This window comes from Dendrobates tinctorius, unplaced genomic scaffold (assembly GCF_039654945.1).
Source record: "Dendrobates tinctorius isolate UK_male_01 unplaced genomic scaffold, ASM3965494v1 ptg000079l, whole genome shotgun sequence".
NCBI classification, from domain to species: domain Eukaryota; kingdom Metazoa; phylum Chordata; class Amphibia; order Anura; family Dendrobatidae; genus Dendrobates; species Dendrobates tinctorius.
This window is the reverse complement of record NW_027361747.1, coordinates 21,451,321-21,471,629: the sequence shown is the minus strand read 5'-3', so window position 1 is coordinate 21,471,629 and position 20,309 is coordinate 21,451,321. Positions and strand designations below refer to the sequence as shown.

The 20,309-nt window shown below is 43.6% G+C and overlaps 1 protein-coding gene across 1 annotated transcript in view; it reads left to right on the top strand.

Annotated features, from left to right (window-relative positions):
- Nucleotides 1–20,309, top strand: part of LOC141096817 (rho GTPase-activating protein 7-like) — a 315,917-nt gene that overhangs the window by 69,847 nt on the left and 225,761 nt on the right. Inside the window, exon 2 of the mRNA XM_073583663.1 lies at nt 10,174–10,329. Within this exon, the coding sequence (XP_073439764.1) occupies nt 10,174–10,329 (156 nt within the window). The remainder of the gene's footprint in view (nt 1–10,173; nt 10,330–20,309) is intronic.

Genomic DNA, 20,309 nt, shown 5'->3' with positions numbered 1-20,309 from the left:
AAAGTCTTATCCTGATGTATTTCTTTATCGTTTTCCTGCGTGAGAGCCTGGTACTGGTTCCTGAGAAGTATGGGTGCTGACTGCCTCCTGATCCTCCTGCTTCTCTGGGTCACATGTTTCCATTCCTCTGTTTCTTCAGGTGCACTTCGAATTTCTTCTCTTTCTGTAACATGAAGAGATAATTCTGCTCTGTCTAATAACTCTTCACCTTCCTTAATGATCTTCAACGTAGCTAACCTCTCTTCGAGATTTTGCAACTTTTCCTCCAACAGGGACACAAGCTTGCATTTGTGGCATGTGAAGTTTGGCTTTTCCACTGGTAAGTCTGTGAACATGTAGCAAGAAATGCAGCTCACCAAATGGCTCCTGGCCTCTTCCATATTGAGATTTCTTAAAAACGAAATGAAAGATGAGCCAAAATTCATCTTCTGACTTCATAATGCCATGCACACGGTCAAGCAGTCCATTGCCAGAGGCAGCAAAGCAACCCCAAAACATCAGGGAACCTCCGCCATGTTTGACTGTAGGGACCGTGTTCTTTTCTTTGAATGCCTCTTTTTTCTCCTGTAAACTCTATGTTGATGCCTTTGCCCAAAAAGCTCTACTTTTGTCTCATCTGACCAGAGAACATTCTTCCAAAACGTTTTAGGCTTTTTCAGGTAAGTTTTGGCAAACTCCAGCCTGGCTTTTTTATGTCTCGGGGTAAGAAGTGGGGTCTTCCTGGGTCTCCTACCATACAGTCCCTTTTCATTCAGACGCCGATGGATAGGACGGGTTGACTCTGTTGTACCCTTGGACTGCAGGGCAGCTTGAACTTGTTTGAATGTTAGTCGAGGTTCTTTATCCAACATCCGCACAAACTTGCGTTGAAATCTCTTGTCGATTTTTTTTTCCGTCCACATCTAGGGAGGTTAGCCACAGTGCCATGGGCTTTAAACTTCTTGATGACACTGCGCACGGTAGACACAGGAACATTCAGGTCTTTGGAGATGGACTTATAGCCTTGAGATTGCTCATGCTTCCTCACAATTTGGTTTCTCAAGTCCTCAGACAGTTCTTTGGTCTTCTTTCTTTTCTCCATGCTCAATGTGGTACACAAAAGGACACAGGACAGAGGTTGAGTCAACTTTAATCCATGTCAAATGGCTGCAAGTGTGATTTAGTTATTGCCAACACCTGTTAGGTGCCACAGGTAAGTTACAGGTGCTGTTAATTACACAAATTAGAGAAGCATAACATGATTTTTTTAAAAAGTGCCAATACTTTTGTCCACCCTCTTTTTTATGTTTGGTGTGGAATTATATCCGATTTGGCTTTAGGACAATTCTCTTTGTGTTTTTTCATTTAAGACAAATTAAATGAAGATAATACCAAAGAATTTGTGTTTGCAATCATTTTCAGGAAGAAACTGAGTATTATCTGACAGAATTGCAGGTGTGTCAATACTTTTGGCCACAACTGTAGATGTAAAGATGTCAGTCACATATATAATTAGTACAGTGCTTGTGTAGCTTATTGTATATGTCATTTTTTACTTGCTACATTTTTTTCTGAATAAAATAGCATTGTATCCCCAGACATTACATTAACCAGCAGAGGGAAAGTAGATAGCTTGGGGCAGATGTTTATAGCTAGGGAAGGAGGTAATACCCATGGAACTTCCCAGACTATTAATATAAGATCACTGCTGTATACTTAGCCTTTCCAAGTTATTAGCCTTTACTGGTTATTAAAATGGGGACCTCCCCCAAAAATGATATAGGGTCCCCCTCTAATTACCAGCAAAGGCTAGGCAGACAGCTGCGGGCTGATATTATTAATTATGGTGGAACTTTATTTTGAGGGGGTCCCCCCATTTTAATACCCAGTAAAGGCTAATTATACAACTGCGAGCTAATATTAATAACCTTGGAAGCTCCATGGGTATTACCTCCCTCCCAGGCTATACACATCTGCTCCCAGCTGTCTGGTTTCCCTCTGCTGGTTAACGAAATGTCTCGAGATCCCACATCTTTTTTTCTGAAAGAAATTTATTTACTAAAAAAAACTTGTGCAGTTAATTACACTTACAAAGCATTGATATATCTTACTCACATATTTATATATCTTTTTGTATTTATCTATCTGTATATCTATCTAATCTCTCTTACTCTCACTGTATATATATAACAAAGAAGAACTGCTTACATTTTTGCACTAAAAGCAGTGTGAAAGACTGGTGGCATGCATGCCAAGACACATGAAGACTGTGATTAAAAATCATGGTTATTCCACAAAATATTGATTTAAGAACTCTTCCTGAGTTAAAACATTAGTATTCTTGTTTCTAAATGATTATGAACTTGTTTTCTTTGCGTTATTTGAGGTCTGAAAGCACTTGGCTTTTTTTTTTAATTTTGACTACTTTTCTTTGTCAGAAAACAAATACAAAATTTATTGCTTGGAAATTTGAAGACATGTCAGAAGTTTATAGACTACTGTAAAAGAACAATATACTTTACTCAAAAATGTACCTATAAAGAGAAAAATCAGAGACCACCTTCAAATGTTTGTCTGAACATTTGAAAGTGGTCTCTTAATTTTTGCCAGAGCTATATATATATGCACCGGTGGGCCATTTATATGGATACACCTAAATAAAATTGGAATGGTTGGTGATATCAACTGCCTGTTTGTGGCACATTAGTATATGGGAGGGGGGAAACTTTTCAGGATGGGTGGTGACCATCACACTTACTGAAGATTTCACAAGAAAAACAATGGTGTGCTTGGTTTTAACGGGACTTTATTCTTTCATGAGTTATTTACAAGTTTATGACCACTTATCATAAGTCCCATTTCGCTAGCGCTCCCATTCTACATTGCCCCGATGTAGATAAACCTTTCATTCTGGAGGTGGATACCTCTTCCGTCGGTGCTGGAGCGCTCCTGTTCCAGAAGGACATGCAAGGTCGGAAGCACCCATGCTTCTTTTTCTCCAAGACCTTCACAGCGGCGGAGAGGAATTATTCCATCAGGGACAGAGAGTTGCTAGCGATGAAGTTTGCCTTCTCGGAGTGGAGACACCTCCTGGAGGGGGCTAGCCATTCTTTTCAAGTGTTCATTGACAACAAGAACTTGGTGTATTTGCAAACAGCCCAGCGGCTAAATTCTCGCCCGGCCAGATGGTCCTTGTTCTTCTCCTGGTTTCACTTCACCCTCCATTTTCTCTCCGGTGAGAAGAACGTCCAGGCCGATGCTCTCTCCCGCTCCGTGGTGTCATCAGAGGAGGAGGACGAGCCTCGGCTGATCGTCCCATCCGAGAGCCTGAGGACCGCAGCTCCAGTCGCCCTTGAGTCAGTACCTCCGGGCAAGACATTTGTCCCTGTCCTTCTGCCACTGGAGGCCCTCTCTTGGGCTCACTCGTCCAGGGCTCGCCATCCTTTTCAGGTGTTCACTGACAACAAGAACTTGGTGTATTTGCAAACAGCCCAGTGGCTAAATTCTCGCCAGGCCAGATGGTCCTTGTTCTTCTCCTGGTTTCACTTCACCCTCCATTTTCTCTCCGGTGAGAAGGATGTCCAGGCCGATGCTCTCTCCCGCTCTGTGGTGTCATCGGAGGAGGAGGACGAGCCTCGGCTGATCGTCCCGTCCGAGAGCCTGAGGACCGTAGCTCCGGTCGCCCTTGAGTCAGTACCTCCGGGTAAGACATTTGTCCCTGTCCTTCTGCCACTGGAGGCCCTCTCTTGGGCTCACTCATCCAGGATTGGTGGACATTTTGGGACAAAATGGACCTCTGAGCTTCTGGAGAGGACGTACTGGTGGCAGCATATGGCCCGTGACATCAGGGACTATATTCAGGCGTGCGTCTCTTGCGCCCAGAATAGGTCCCCTCGACAGCTGCCAGCTGGGCTACTTTACCCCCTGCCGGTTTCGCAGACAGGCCCTGGGAGATGGTCAGTATGGACTTCGTGGGGGGACTGCCCACGTCCAGTGGCAGCCCGGTCATTTGGGTTGTCACTGACCATTTCTCCAAGATGGTGCACCTGGTACCTCTTTTACAGTTAACCTTCTGCATGGGGCCTGGCAGCATTGTTCATTAAACATGTTTTCCGCCTGCACGGCATGCCGGACAAGATCGTCAGCGACCGGGGTCCCCAGTTTGCCTCTTGGTTTTGGAGAGAGCTCTGTAGGCTGCTCAACATTGAGCTAAATCTCTCCTCGGCCTATCATCCTGAGACAAACGGGTTGGTGGAGAGAGCCAACCAGACCCTGGTCACATATCTACGACATTTTGTCTTGGCCAGGCAGGATTACTGGGCATCCTTGCTGCCATGGGCGGAATTCGCTTTGAACAACACTGTGGCTGGCTCCACTGGTCAGACCCCATTCCTCCACAATTACGGCAAAGGGCCCAAGTTTGCTCAGGACCTGATCTTGCCAGAGGAATCGAAAATCCATTCCTGTGAATGAAATGGTCTAAAATCTCGTGAGAAGGGAGTGGGAGAAGCAGGACAGCCGGGGAGTCCTGCCATCTTCCTCAAAATGTAAATACCCCTTTGATGATGAATTGTAAGCTGAATGGATTACAATTCCCCAAAGTGGATGCTGCAGTAGCCTCTTCATCAAAAATTTCAGCACTGCCCCTAGAAGACAGAGGTCTTATAAAGGATCGGTCCAATAGGAAGGCATAAATGTTTCTGATGCAGGCCAGGGAGTCATCACCTGGGGCATTCAAACCATCTATTGCGAGCACCTGTACCGCCAGGTCAATTATGGTCTGGCTGGGACAACTGGAAGACCAGATACAACCATGAACACCTAGGGACAAATTACTGTATTCCTTTCCACAGATCCTTGGAGGGGCAGCCTATCTGGCAGATACTTCTGTCGATTCATAGCGATTAGCTGCCAGGTCTGCTGGTCTGTCCAATGCTGCCCCCCAAGCCCTTTGGTTAAAGAGCTGGAAGGGGGATGCACACACTAAGACCAAGTTGTGTGCCATTCCATGCCAGGGTGAGTATTTATTTGGTCCTGTGCTGGATTAAATTTTCACAAAGGCAGGTGACAGGAAAAAAGGGTTTCCTAAACTATTTACCCATACTTTCAGGAACACCTTTAGAAAGCGGTCAACTTTCTAGAAGAACTATAGCGACCGAGGCTGGAAGCCAGCGAAGGTGAAACAGAAAAGTGCCTACTTCGGTGGGGCCTCATCAAGTATAGGCGCAATTATCGCTAACCCTGATCTTCCAGTGGGCGATAGTTTGAAATATTTCTTTAGACAATGGGTCCATATAACGTCCAACACCTGCATCCTCGATATAGTGTCATCCGGGCTACAATTAGAATTCCTGAGTATTCCTCCGGAGACATTCATATTAACAACATTAAGGGACTCCCCAGATTGGCAACGGGCCCTGGAATCAGAAATTTGGCATTTTTTGGATAAACAGGACCTAATTGAGGTTCCTAAGGACCAAGAGGGGAGGGGGTTTTATTCACCTCTGTTCTTGGTCTCCAAAACCTGATGGTTCCTCCAGAACCATTATTAATTTGCTGAGGTTGAATTCATTCCTATGGTCTCATACCTTTAAAAAAGAGTCCATAAAGTCTGCAACCATACTTCTGTTTCCCAGGTGCTTCATGACGGTCCTGGACCTAAAGGATTCCCATTATCACCTGCCTATATACTAGGACCACCAACAATACCTCAGAGTGACTGTGCGGCTGGGTCATCAGGTTAGACACTTTCAGTTCGCCTCTATGCCGTGTCGGCTTTCCATGGCACCACGTGTGTTCACCAAGGTGATTGCAGAGGTGATGGCCCATTTAAGGTAACAAGATACCCTGGTTATTCCATACTTGGATGATTTCCTTATGGTAGGCAGGTCGGCTGTCCAGTGCAGTACCCGGCTGAGCCATATGATATCATCCTTACAGGGTCTGGGTTGAATAATCAATCTGGAGAAATCAAAACTGTTTCCCTCGACCTTTCAAAGTTTGCTCAGCCTCCTCTTGGATTCGGTAGCTCAACATTGCTTTTTTTCTAGAGGACATAAATCTAGGCATCATCCACAAAGTCGGGAAGATAATAGACAATCCAGATCTATCTCTGAGAAATGCAATGTGCCTGTTGGGTTCTCTGACGTCTTGCATGCTGGCTGTGCAGTGGACCCAATTCACACCAGAGCTCTACAGAACAAGGTACTTGAAGCAGAAAAAAGGTTGTGGGGCCACCTCGATGGGCAAATGCAGTTGTCAGTCGCCACTGTGAGCAACCTATCTTGGTGGCTAAGCCCGCTACATCTGTCCAAAGGGGTGCCATGAGAAATAAAACCCGACTGTATAGTCAAGACAGATGCCAGTCCCTCGGGGTGGAGAGCTCACATGGGAGACAAACTAGCCCAGGGGAAGTGGACAACCAGGGAGGCACAGGGTTCCTCAAACCTGAAAGAATTAAGGGCAGTGAAGTATGCGCTTCTCGAGTTTCTACCGATTCTGCGGGACACCCACGTACGTATACACACCAACAACACTACGGTGGTGGCCTATTTGAATCGTCAGGGGGAGACACGGTCACAATCACTAATGTCCACCGCAGATGACATACTCACCTCCTCTCCCTGTCAGCACTTCACATCAGAGGGGAACACAATATTCAAGCAGACTATCTCAGTCCTCACTCTCTGCGCTCGGGGGAATGGTCCTTAGACCGACAGATTTTTAGACGGATTATACGGTTATGGGGCCTCCCGAAAATAGACTTTTCACCACAAGGAGCAACTGACAGGTAGTAGACTCCCTTCAGGTCCGGTGGGATTATACTCTGGCCTATGAATTTCCTCCGATGTGTCTGATTCCGCTAGTGCTCAGGAATATCAGGGAGGAGAGTAATTCTGATTGCCCCCTTCAGGCCCAAGAGGCCTTGGTTTTCTTGGCTGAGGGCAATGTCCGTGACCGACCCTTTGGTGCTACCAACGAGCCGGGTGCTTCTCTCTCAGGGCCCATTCCATCATCCACAGAGATGAGAGTGTGCTACTGAGACATACAGGGCTTTCAAAAGTCCTAGTCACCACCTTGCTGAAGAGTAGAAAGGAGGTTACAACAAAAATTTATTATAGGAAATGGAGGAGGTTTTTGCTATTCCACTCAGCTCCCGTCGGCCCATGTTCCAATTCAGGCAATTCTGGAATTTTTGCAGAAGGGCCGAGAATTGGGGTAATCTGTTATCACACTTAAAGTTCAGGTCTCTGCTCTGGACGCACTGTATAATTATAATGTAGCATGGGATTGGTGGATCACTAGAGTCATAAAAGCCTGTGAATGCTGTAACCAAGTGCCTATTGCTAGATTACCTCCGTGGGATTTAAACCTTGTGTTGGATGCATTAACAGGTCCCCCCTTCGAACCCTTAGATTCTGCCTCTACCGTATTAAAGTTTTAACCCTCAAAACAGCTTTGTTAGTAGCCTTAATTTCTGCAAGACGAGTCAGTTAAATTCAGGCACTATCAGTAGATACTCTTTTTCTGATGATTTATCAGGATAAGATAGTTCTGAAACTGGACAAAAAGTCGCTTCTAGGTTTCATAGGAGCCAAGAGATTTATTTACCATCCTTCTTTGATAGCCCTGCAATAGCGGAGGAACAAAGGTTTCATACTCTTGATGTCAAAAGAGTTGTGCTAGAGTATTTAGAGAGGACTCAGTCTTGGCGGCAGAGTAGGGCCTGAAGAAGGGGTCGGGTGTCACAAAAAGCACTATCGCCCGGAGGATAAAAGACGCAAAATTTCAAGCTTTCTAGGCTACTCAGGTCTCTTCATCAGGCGTAATACAGGACTCTCAAATTTTAATATTTTCTATCTACTAGCTAACACGGTGTAATAATCCAAAAATGATACCCTTTGACACTTGGGTGGCTTATGGCAACATTACTCTGTAGACATGTAAGCAAGGAGATATTTGGATTTTCCTTTTGCATGAGAACATAAAAGGATAAGACCTCCGTGATCAAGATCTGATTGTTTCCAAGTGATCAAAATATACTATTAGGTGTAAAAATGTACCTGTGATGTGGCAGAATCTTGGCAAATGTGCCGATGTGCTTTGTGAACTATTCATAATTTAACACGCTCTGAACTGATTTTGTCTCAAATGATTATTTTTGGCACAATGCTTATTGTTTCCCCATAAAAGTAATATAATTTAGAAGGTACAAGGTCTAGTGTCCTAATTCTCCATGTTTTCAGGACATGCTTTGTACACAATATAAATATGGCGTCCTAGTATCTTGTATCAGGTGGAAAATAAATGTAAGTCACATGAATCTTTACTGAAAATGAATTGTGTGTATAGCAAAGCTAGGACTTGGCTGGCTCCACGGACAGAGATAATTATTTCAGATGCTTTATAAAATTATCTTCTGTTATGATTCCTTGCAGGTGTCCAGAACCCATGGGAAAAAAGGCTTGTCTGTATTTTTTCTCTTTTTTTTCTTTTCTCTTACTGAGAACTGACTGTGAGATCTTCAGTTTGGTGTATCACTTAATGAAAAATAAAGCAAATGTTGTGAAATTCTATGTTAAGTTATAATTATTCAGTATTGCACTTTGTGTTTGCAGTAGAAATGTGAAAAATATGTAAACCAAAAGTACCTAAAAAACGGACATATTGAGGAGTTGCTTGTAAGTATCCTCACACTGAAGAATTAGGGTCACTGATTATTTTATTTTCCTGATCAGTAAAATAATAACTAATGAAGTTAAATTAAATCTTGACTTGGGATCGTACACTTGTGGCTGAATTTGGCTCCATATAAACTTATATTGTCAAGAGCAAATTTTATACAAATTGTTTTGGGTTTAGTTCATCTTAAACGATTATAAAATTCAATTTGGCCTGTAGCATTCACCAAAAATTAAAAGTGCCCCGAAAAGAAGTTTAATATGCTACAAAATCTGTCCAGACCCCAAAGCATACTGTAATGAACTGAGAGGAGGGAAGGGGTTAACAACACAATTAAAGATTAAATATATAAATGAAAAAAAAAAAAAGATTATATTCATCTCCCCTAAACCCTCCCATCATCTGTTCTGCTGCTGCACCTCCAGGCCCAGTCCTTCCAACTTCAAGTGGCTGTCTGGTCTAATGTACAAGTCTACAGTCACTCTAATCTTTACTGCAGATTTGTGAACATTCACATTGTGAGCGCTGCACACTGTGAGGATTCTCCTGTTCCGGGAGTGGGCGGTCATATGACTGCTTGTATGTGATATGCATACTCCCAGCTAGATGGACACGGCTTCACTCAATGCAAGTGTATTGAGCCAGGCCAAAAACAGTCTACTTGGAATGAGTATTCATTGCATGCTTGCGATCACATAACCTCCCTCTTCTGGCATCAGCACTGGAGCATTCACAAGGAGAGCAGTGTGCTCGATGTGAGAAATCACAAGTATGCAGTCACGTAGGTTAAGACCAGACAACCTCTTTTACTTTGGATTCTCCAGCCTGCAGTCTTTGGGACCAGGTCAATAATGTGCATCGCACCTCACTTGTCTCTATAAGGTCTTAGTCAGGGCCAGAAGGCAGGAGTCAAGCTAAGGTGGTGGGCTACGGGCCTATGACACATGATTATAATCTTTTGTTTTTTCATCCCTTTCCAGGCCTCAAAACAGTCCGGCAATATGGAGGCTGACTAGCCAACATTTCACTGGATTTATGAATATTAATGAGTAAAATTAAGATTCTTGTAAACCAAAATTTTTCGTGGAATTCATCACGACTTTGATTTGTTGCAAACAATGATCTCATCTCTATATAACACATATTGCAGCCTTTGGTTCCACACTGTATTTTTGTAGGCCGTGGATTTCGTACAGAGACATAAGAAGGTCTTTTTCTGTTAGAGATGCATAGATAGTCAAAGTATTGTCATATTCCAGCTATAAACATTAACTCTTTATGGAGGCAGTGGAGGGTGACATGTGTCTCTTTAATATTGCCTGAAATGTCAACTATGCCAACTTTCTTTACTGATAAATGGAACAAAGTTGAAAATCCTGTTTATTAATAATAATAATAATAATAATAATAATAATAATAATATATGTATCATATCTCTATAGCTGAAATGTACAGTAATACTCTGTTATTCTAGTTATTGAAAAAACTAAACATGTAAGATTTTTTTTCTAGAAATTTAGACATGGCAGAGAACCATCAAGACTCGATTCTATGGTGCTGCTAATAATGAAACTGGATCAGCTGGACCAAGACATAGACAATGCACTCACTTCTCCGTCTCTGTCTCGGAAACAAGTTTTCAGTCAAAGTTATCTCCAATCCGCACAAGTAAGTTTTACATTTGTAATGTCTATCAGTTATACCACTTATGGCACTGTAAAGGGAAACTGTCTCCTGATTCCTGCTGCCCAAACAACGGCCAGCATGAATCTGAGCCTGGTTGCACGATTGAATCCAGGTATAGTTTTCTCTGAAACGCCGAAGCTTCAGAAAAAGTATAATTTAAGGCACCACTCTAGTTTTTTTTTTATTTCAAAGCTGGGGTGGTGCTTCTATTCTAAGTTCTTTGACTCTAGAAATATACTTATCCACAGGCATCTTCATCTTCTGTTGGTGCCATTCGGGTGGGTGTTTAGCAGGTTATGACTTACCAGATTGCTTCTGTGTTTTCTGGAGCGAGCCAAAGGTCACTTTTTGATGTAAGTGTATGAGAGCCTCATTCTGGCTCTCATAGACTTACATTGATCACTTTTGACTGATACTTTTGACTTTTGTCTTAGAATAGAAGCACCACTCCAGTGCCGAAAGAAAATAGCTGGAGTGGTGCTTTATAGATCGTGCCAGAGACCATAGCTGGAGACCAGACTAGTCCGGTGTTGCCTCAGTCCAGCTTTTCCCAGCAGCGCAGCAGGTAATTGACAGGTCACTTTGATGGTGTTGTAGGGTCGGTGGTCACCTTCCCTACAGTGTGAGACCTGCCAATCACCTAGAGCAGCGCAGGGAAAAGCCAGACAGGCACAGCATCAGACTAGTATGGTCTTCGGGTTGAGTCCCCAGCAAAATCTTTAAAGTATATTTTTTCTGAAATGACAAAGCATTTCAGAGAAAAATATGCCTGAGTGTAATATCAGGCTCTGAGTCATGTTGCCCACAGTTTGGACAGCATGAATCGAGTGACAGGTTCTCTATAAAGAGGTTCCCATCTTAATCTTTATAGTAACAGATGTGTTGGGAATCTGATTTTGTGGCCCTTACTAATATGTAAGTATTACAGGTTCTCCTCCTGTATTTGGTAGTGCCACCTTCCTCACAGACTGCACAGTGCTCCTTTTCTCAATGACTGCTGATAGAGGAACATGTGACCAGACTGTTCCTTCAACTTCGTCCAATTGAATACAACTGCATATGAGAAAGCTGTTTCAATTGGATAAGATAGATGGACAGGTCTGGTCACATGTTCCTCTGTCAGAAGCCATTGAGAAAAGGAGCGCTGTCCCATCTGTGAGGAAGACGGCACTACCAAGTACAGGAGGAGAATCTGTAATACTTACATATTAGAAAGGACCACAAAATTATGTTCAAAGCACATTTTGATAATAAGGATAACTTTCACAACACCTTTAATGGAATTATTGCTTCTTTTGATCTTACTGCATTACTAACAATCAAGAAGAAGAAGGGACAAATTGCAATTTTTACATGCTAGAAATGCCCTGATGATGCATTTGGACTACTGCTTCAAAGTGCAGGGACAAATCACCAGTGCATTTCCAAGCTGGCTTGCATATTTCTCATGATCGGCATATCGAATATTTACAAAAAAGGTGTCATAGATGGACAGCCACACCATAACTATCATACATGAAACATGCTGACAGTTTCCCTCTAAAGTGTATTTATAGTGTATATATTATATTGTTTACAGTTTATGGTTATCTTGAAAATTCGACATGATAAACTGTAGTTTGGAAATTTCCAGTGGTAAATGTATCCAATATTACTTTATATTATAGATTTTTTATACTTGCCAAGTGTCATCATCTCTTCCAATTGGCTCAGCTGTCAGATGAAATTACTGGACTGCTGTACGTCAATGATCTTGTTCCATGTAGACCCTGTGACCTGTTACTTCTCATAATTTTGGCATCTTTGTACAGTTATTGCCTAATGCCAGTAATACACACTATAATGAAGCTTAAAATGATTCCCATACTAGATTACGGGACCAAAGAATTATCTCCCATTAGGCATTGCTGTTTTGGCAGACACTGGGGCGCAGGATTGGAGCAGCACATGATAGAATGGGGCACAGGATGGGAGCAGCACATGACAGAATGGGGGAGCAGCACATTACAGAATGGGGGTGCAGGATGGGAGCAGTACATGACAGTATGGGGGCGCAGGAATGGAGCAGCACATGACAGGATGGGGGTGCAGAATAGGAGCAGCACATGACAAGATGTGAGCACCACATGACAGGATGGGGCGCAGGATGAGAGCACCACATGACAGGATGGGGACACTGGATGAAAGCACCACATGACAGGACGGGGGCACAGAATTGGAGTAGCACATACCAGGATGGGAGCAGCACATGACAGCATGGGGGTGCAGGATGGGAGCAGCACATGACAAGATTGGGGCACAGGATGGGAGAACATGACAGGATGAGGGCACAGGAAGAGAGTAGCACATGACAAGGTGGAGGCGCACAAAGCAGGATGAAGGCACAGGATGGGGGCTGCACATGACAGGATGGGGGCGCCAAATGGTAGCAGCACATGACAAGATTAGGATGCAGGATGGAAGCAGCACATACCAGGATGGAGGCCATATACCAATATAAATGCTCGCCACCCGGGCGTATATCGGGTTCAATAGCTAGTGTATATATAATGTAAATGGGGCAAGACTGTTGGGGGGTTATGTTACAGATTTTGCAGTAGGGCTCAGGTGCTTCAAATTACACCTGTGTACATGCACCGGGGGTTACATTGGTAATAATTGCTAACAATGCAACATCACTACATAAAAAGGGTGGTCCAGGAAAGAGACGTAGTGTGTTAGGTGAATGTTCTAGTACAGAAAAGTGCCTTGTATGCACTTAAGCTGTTTTAACCCCTTTCTGCCATTGGACGTACTATCCCGTCCATGTGACCTGGGACTTAATTCCCATGGACGGGATAGTACGTAATAGTGATCAGCGGTGCCCCTGGGGGGAAGCGCCACTGATCTCGGCCGGGTGTCAGCTGATTATCACAGCTGACACCCGGCACTATGTGTCAGGGGCAGTTACGGGCCACCCCCGGCACGTTAACCCCTAGCACACTGCGATCAAACATGATCGCAGTGTACCGGGAGATTAGGGAAGCATCGGCAGGCAGGGGGCTCCCTCCGTGCTTCCCTGAGACCCCCAGAGCAGCACGATGTGCTGCGCTGCTCTGATGGCCTCCTTCCTTACAGGACCCCGGATCCAACATGGCCATGGGGGCCCTCGGGGGCCTGCAGGGAGGCGGCTTCCTCAGTGCCTGCAGAGAGCAGGTATGGAGGAAGCCTGTGCAGCGCCTGTCAGATCGCTGATCTGACAGAGTGCTGTCCAAACTGTCAGATCAGCAATCTGACACATTACAGTGATGTCCCCTCCCTGGGACAATGTAATAAAGTAAAAAAAAAATAAAATAAAAAATAATTTATAAAAAATTCCAAAATAAAAAAAAATATTCCCTAATAAATTCATTTTTTGGAAATAAAAAAACAAAACAATAAAAGTACACATATTTAGCATCACCGCGTCCGTAACGACCCGCCCTATAAAACTGTCCCATTAGTTAACCCCTTTAGTGAACCCCTTAAAAAATAAAAATAAAAAACAAAGCAAAAAACAATGCTTTATCATCATACCGCTGAACAAAAAGTGCAAGAACGTGCGATCAAAAAGACAGATATAAATAAACATGGTACCACTGGAAAAGTCATCTTGTCCTGCAAAAAATAACCTGACCTGAAGAATGAAACTGCTTTATCAATATTAACACACGCAGAACAGTGTAAGCGCACCCCCAAAAGAAATTCTTGAAATTCTGATTTTTGTTCATTCTGCATCCCAAAAATCGGAATAAAAAGCGATCAAAAAAGTAACGTGCCCGAAAATGGTACCAATAAAAAAGTCAACTCGTCCCCCAAAAAATAAGACTTCACATGACTCGGTGGGTCAAAATATGGAAAAATTATAGCTCTCAAAATGTGGTGATGCAAAAACTATTTTTACAGTAAAAAGGGTCTTTTAGCGTATGACAGCTGCCAAACATAAAAACCCGCTAAAAATAGTAAATCAAACCCCCCTTTATCACCCCCTTAGTTAGGGAAAAATAATAAAATTTAAAAAAAAAATGAATTTATTTCCATTTTCCCATTAGGGCTAGGGTTAGGGTTAGGGCTAGGGTAAGGCTGTGTGCACACAGATGCAGATTCTGCTGCGGATTTTTCCCTGCAGATTTGGCTAAATCCCAGGTCAAATGACCTGCGTTTTACCTGCGGATTTAGTGCGGATTAGCCTGCGGTTTTCCCTTGCATTTTGACAGCTGGCAAACTGCTGCGGATTCCGCACAAAGAAGTGACATGCTGCGCATTTAAAACTGCAGCAAATCCACGCAGAAAAATCCGCAGCATGTGCACTGCGTTTTTCATTTGCCATTGAATATAAAGATACTGTACAATGCAGCAGAAACTGCTGTGGATCCACAGGGCCAAATCTGCTGCAGATCAGCAGCAGAATCCGCAACGTGTGCACACACCCTTAGGGTTAGGGCTAGGGTTAGGGCTGAGATTAGGGTTAGGGGTGTGTTGGGGTTAGGGTTGGAGTTAGAATTGGGGGGTTTCCACTGTTTGGGCACATCAGGGGCTCTCCAAACGCAACATGGCGTCTGATCTCAATTCCAACCAATTCTGCGTTCAAAAAGTCAAATGGTGCTCCTTCCCTTCCAAGCTCTGGCATGCGCCCAAACAGTGTTTTCCTGCCACATATGGGGCATCAGCCTACTCAGGACAAATTGCACAACAACTTTTGGGGTCCAATTTCTCCTGTTACCCTTTGGAAAATAAAAAAATTGGTGACTAGTTTCCAAAATAGGGTCACTTGTGGGGGGTTTCAACAGTTTAGGCACATCAGAGGCTCTCCAAACGCCTCATGACTCCTGCAGACCATTCCATCAAAGTCTGCATTCTAAAACGTCACTACTTCCCTTCCATGCCCCGACTTGTGCCCATACAGTAGTTTTCTCCCACATATGGGGTATCAGCATACTCAGGGCAAATTGGACAGCAACTTTTGGCATCTAATTTCTCCTTTTACCCTTGGGAAAATAAAAAAATTGGGGACTAAAAGATCATGTTTGTGGAAAAAATATGATATTTTTATTTTCACTCCCAGGCATTATAAACTTCTTTGAAGCCTTTGGGGGTTCAAAGTGCTCACCACACATCTAGATAAGTTGCTTGGGAGGTCTAGTTTCCAATATGATGCAATTTATGGGGGGTTTTCACTATTTAGGCACATCGGAGGCTTTCCAAACTCGACATGGCATCCGATCCCAATTCCAGCCAAAAAAGTCAAATGGTGCTGCTTCCCTTCCGAGCTCTGCCATGCGCCCAAATAGTGGTTTACAACCACATATGGGGTATCAGCGTACTCAGAACAAATTGCACAATAACTTTTGGGGCCCTGTTACCCTTGGGAATATAAAAATTGGGGGTGAAAAAAAATCATTTTTTTGGAATCAATATAATTTGTTAATTGTACGGCTGTACGTTATAAACTTCTTTGAAGCCCTTGGGGGTTCAAAGTTCTCATCACATATCTAGATAAGTTCCTTGGGGGGGTCTAGTTTCACATCAGGGGCTCTCCAAATGTGACATGGCGTCCGATCTGAATTCCAGCCAATTTTGCAGTGAAAAAGTCAAACGGCGCTCCTTCCCTTCTGAGCTCTAACGTGCGCTGAAACAGTGGTTCCCCCCACACATATCAGGTATCAGCGTACTCAGGACAAATTGCACAATAACTTTTGCAGTCCAATTTCTCCTGTTACCCTTGTAAAATAAAAAAAAATTGGACCTGAAGTAATTTTTTTTGTGAAAAAAGTTAAATATTCATTTTTTTTTAAACATTCAAAAAATTCCTGTGAAGCACCTGAAGGGTTAATAAAACTTCTTGAATGTGGTTTTGAGCACCTTGAGGGGTGCACCTTTCAGAATGGTATCACTTTTGGGTATTTTTTATCATATAGACCCCTCAAAGTGACTTCAAATGTGATGTGGTCCCTAAAAATAAAATGGTGTTGTAAAAATGAGAAATCGCTGGTCTACTTTTATCCCTTATAACTTCCTAACAAAAAAAAATTTTTGTTCCCAAATTGTGCTGATGTAAAGTAAACATGTGGGAAATGTTATTTATTAAGGTTTTTGTGTGCCATATCTTTGTGATTTAAGGACATAAAAATTCAAAGTTGGAAAGTTGCGAAATTTTCACCAAATTTCCGTTTTTTTTCCACAAACAAATGCAAGTTATATCAGTGAAATTTACCGCTAACATTATATCATGAGAACACAATGTCAGAATGACCGGGATCCATGGAAGCGTTCCAGAGTTATGACCTCATAAAGGGACAGTGGTCAGAATTGTAAAAATTGGCCCAGTCATTAATGTGCAAACCACCCTTGGGGGTAAAGGAGTTAAAGTAGTTAGCTCATTGGTGAGAGACTGAGAAACGGGGTCGCTACCCAAAGCATAAATATTTTGAGTGTATGGATTGCAATCACAAAGGCTATAAGCTTAAAGGGGTATTCTCAACTCCAAGATCCTATCCCAATATGTAGTAAGTGTAACAATAATAATATTAGCAAATGCCTACAATTAGAAATATAGTATAGTTTTTTTGATTGGCTATGTCTCTTTCCAGGGATGGTGTCAGCACCCGGGCAAGTGCTGGGGCCCTGGCGAGATGGGGGGGCCCACTCACGCCGTCTGGGATACCATACATAGCTCCCAACCGTCACCGCTACGCCCCCCATGCACCGACTCCATCGTCGCCCTCCCTGATGGACCCACGCAGCCCCTCACAGCCAGCAATGAGTCATCGCTATGGCTGTTCTCTTGTGTGCGGCGCAAGACCTGTGATGAGGTCACAGGAGGGGAGGAGTCAGGGGTCACATGATCAGGAGCCTCGTGTATGCAGGACTCTGCTGTGCTGTCGTCATCATGATGCTGTATGAGGGAAGTTTATGTGTGGGTTCAGGAGGGAGTTTACAGGGGGGATGTAGAAGAGCTGTGTGTGTACAAGGTGTACGGAGGGGAGCAATGTGTGTACGAGATGTACAGAGCGGACCCGTGTGTGTACGAGGTATATGGAGCGGAGCCGTGTGTATGAAGTGTATGGAACGGAGCCGTGTGTGTACGAGGTGTACAGAGTGGAGCCGTGTGTGTATGAGGTGTGCAGAGCGGAGCCCGGAGCTGTGTGTGTACAAGGCACATGGAGCAGAGCCGTGTGTGAACAAGGTGTACAGAGCCAAGCTTTGAGTGTATGAGGTGCACAGAGCGGAGCCGTGTGTGTACGAGGTGTACGGAGCAGAGCCGTGTGTGTACAAGGTGTACGGAGCGGAGCCATGTGTGTACGAGGTGTACAGAGCGGAGCCATGTGTGTATGAGGTGTACGGTGTGGAGCCATGTGTGTACAAGGTGTACAAAGCGGAGCCGTGTGTGTATGAGGTGTACGGTGTGGAGCCATGTGTGTACAAGGTGTACAAAGCGGAGCCGTGTGTGTATGATGTGTATGGAGCAGAGCCCTATGTGTGCGAAGCTGAGCCGTGTGTTTATTGAGCAGAGCAGAGCCGGGTGTGTACAGGGTGTACGAAGTGAAGCCGCATGTATGTGGAGCAGAGCCGCGTGTGTACAACGTGTATGGATCGGAGCCGTGTGCACGAGGCATACAAAGCGGAGCCATGCGTGTACATGGTGTATGGTGGGGAGCATTCATATCTCCCAACCGTCCCGGATCCAGCGGGACAGTCCCGATTTTGAGAGAGAGACTGCCGCAGCCGGGAGCTTACTTTTCCCGCAGACACAGGAGAACACGGCGGAGTCCCAAGGAGCACCTAAAAACTCACACGTGACGTTCTACTGGAAGTGACATGCTGGAGGCTGACCAGAAATGAGGTAATTTCGGGAGGCGATTGTGACGGAACAATGGAGGCACTTCAGGGAATGCTTCAGATCCATCACTGTGTCCTCCTCCAACAGCGGGATCTCCTTGGAATTGGGGATGCCGGCCATGTGAGCAGATCATGGTATGTCCTGCACCAGGAGGCTCAGGTGGACACTACAGTGGGAGCCGGGCTGCTATGGTATCTTTATAGAATATTTCTTTCTCTTTCTGTTTCTTTCTCTCTCTCTGTTCTTCCTTTCTCTCTGTTCTTTCTCTCTAATCTTTTTTTCTTTCTCTCTCGCTGTTCTCTTTCTTTCCCCTCTTTCTTTCTCTCTGTTCTTTCTTTCTCTCTCCTTTCTTTCTTTCCCATCTTTCTTTCTCTCTCTGTCCTTTCTTTCTTTCTCTCTCTGTTCTTTCCCCTCTTTCTTTTTCTCTCTACCTCTGTTCTTTCTTTCCCCTCCTTCTTTTTCTCTCTCTCTCCCTGTTCTTTTTTTGTCCACTCTTTCTTTCTCTCTCTGTTCTTTCTTTCTCTCTCTGTTCTTTCTTTCTCTGTTCTTTCTTTCTTTCCCTTCTTTCTTTCTCTCTCCCTCTCTGTTCTTTTTTCCCTTCTTTCTTTCTTTCTTTCTTTCTGTCTTTTTTCTTTCTCTCTGTTCTTTCTTTCTTTCTTTCTTTCTTTCTTTCCCCTCTTTCTTTCTCTTTCTCTCTGTTCTTTTCTTTCTTTCTCTAATCTTTCTCTCTCTAATCTTTCTTTCTCGCTCTGTTCTTTCTTTCTGTCTCTCTTCTTCCTTTCTTTATCTCTGTTCTTTCTTTCTCTCTTCCTGTTCGTTCTTTCTTTCTTTCTTTCTTTCTCTCTCTCTCTCTGTTCTTTCTTTCATACGTACACCACTAATCAATAGCCTCCTTCACATGAATGTGTTTTGCCACAGAGCGAGTGTCCATGTGGATCACATGCGTGTCTGTGTGATCCACACGGAGACAAGTCCGTTTTTGGCCGGCACCACGGATGTCACACGGCATGAATTATGGTATGTGTTAAAGGGGGGGCCCACTGAGACTTTCGCCCAGGGCCCTCAAAAACCTGGAGCTGTCCCTGTCTCTTTCCTCTTGTGCAGGTATTGCAGGACCTTAGGTGTCCATGATTGCGACCACTGGCAACTAGCTGTCACTATATCAGTGGTCGTAACCATGGATACTTAAGGTCTTACAATTCTTGCACATGAGGAAAGAGACATAGCGAATCAGAAAAACTATAATACATTTCTAATTGTAGGTATTTGCTAATATTATTATTATTATGCCTACTACATATTGGGTTAGGATCTTGGAAATGGGAATACCACTTTAAGTGAGTCTGAAAGGTCCTTTTGGCTCATATGAGAAGATCAATATCATTAAAGACATGTAGTAGTTGGGTACCTATTATAGAATTTGAATTGTGGCTCATATGGCACTGACAGCCATCTGTTATTGATGGTGCTTCCTAAAAATGAACATATACAGTACTGTGCAAAAGTGTTAGGCAGGTGTGGCAGAAAAATCTGTGCATTGGTGGGATAGAGTGACTGTAGACTTTTCGGTTTTGACCAGACAACCACTTTAATGATTCTCATGATAAAGAAGGCACCTTGCCTCTGGGGCCTGGACACCCTAAACACCAAGATGATTATTCCAGGAAAAGTTGCAGCCAGTCTTCAGTTATTACAGAACAATATGATACATGTGCAACAATCCATGGAGAATTGTTGCAGATGTGGATATATACCTAGTAAACACTCAGTTTCGGTGTAATAAAAATATCCGACCCTTCGTTTATTCTGGGGAAAGTATTTATCTGATCCTTAGCCAATTTAAAACCAATTTCAGCAACACAAAAGGTGTCATAGACAAAAAATATTATAATGGTGTATGTTTTATTTTTGCCTGTGAGTAACGACACATGGAGCCTCTAGAGGGCACTATAATGCAGCTAGTCACACGAAGCTCTAGCTATTATAGTCTTTTTCGCACTATTATTTACTATTTGTTCACTTTTTTATTCAAGAAAATAAAGATTTGCAAACAATAAGATATAAGCTGCATGTCACAGTCTGAAAGGTAATTCCATTAAAATGT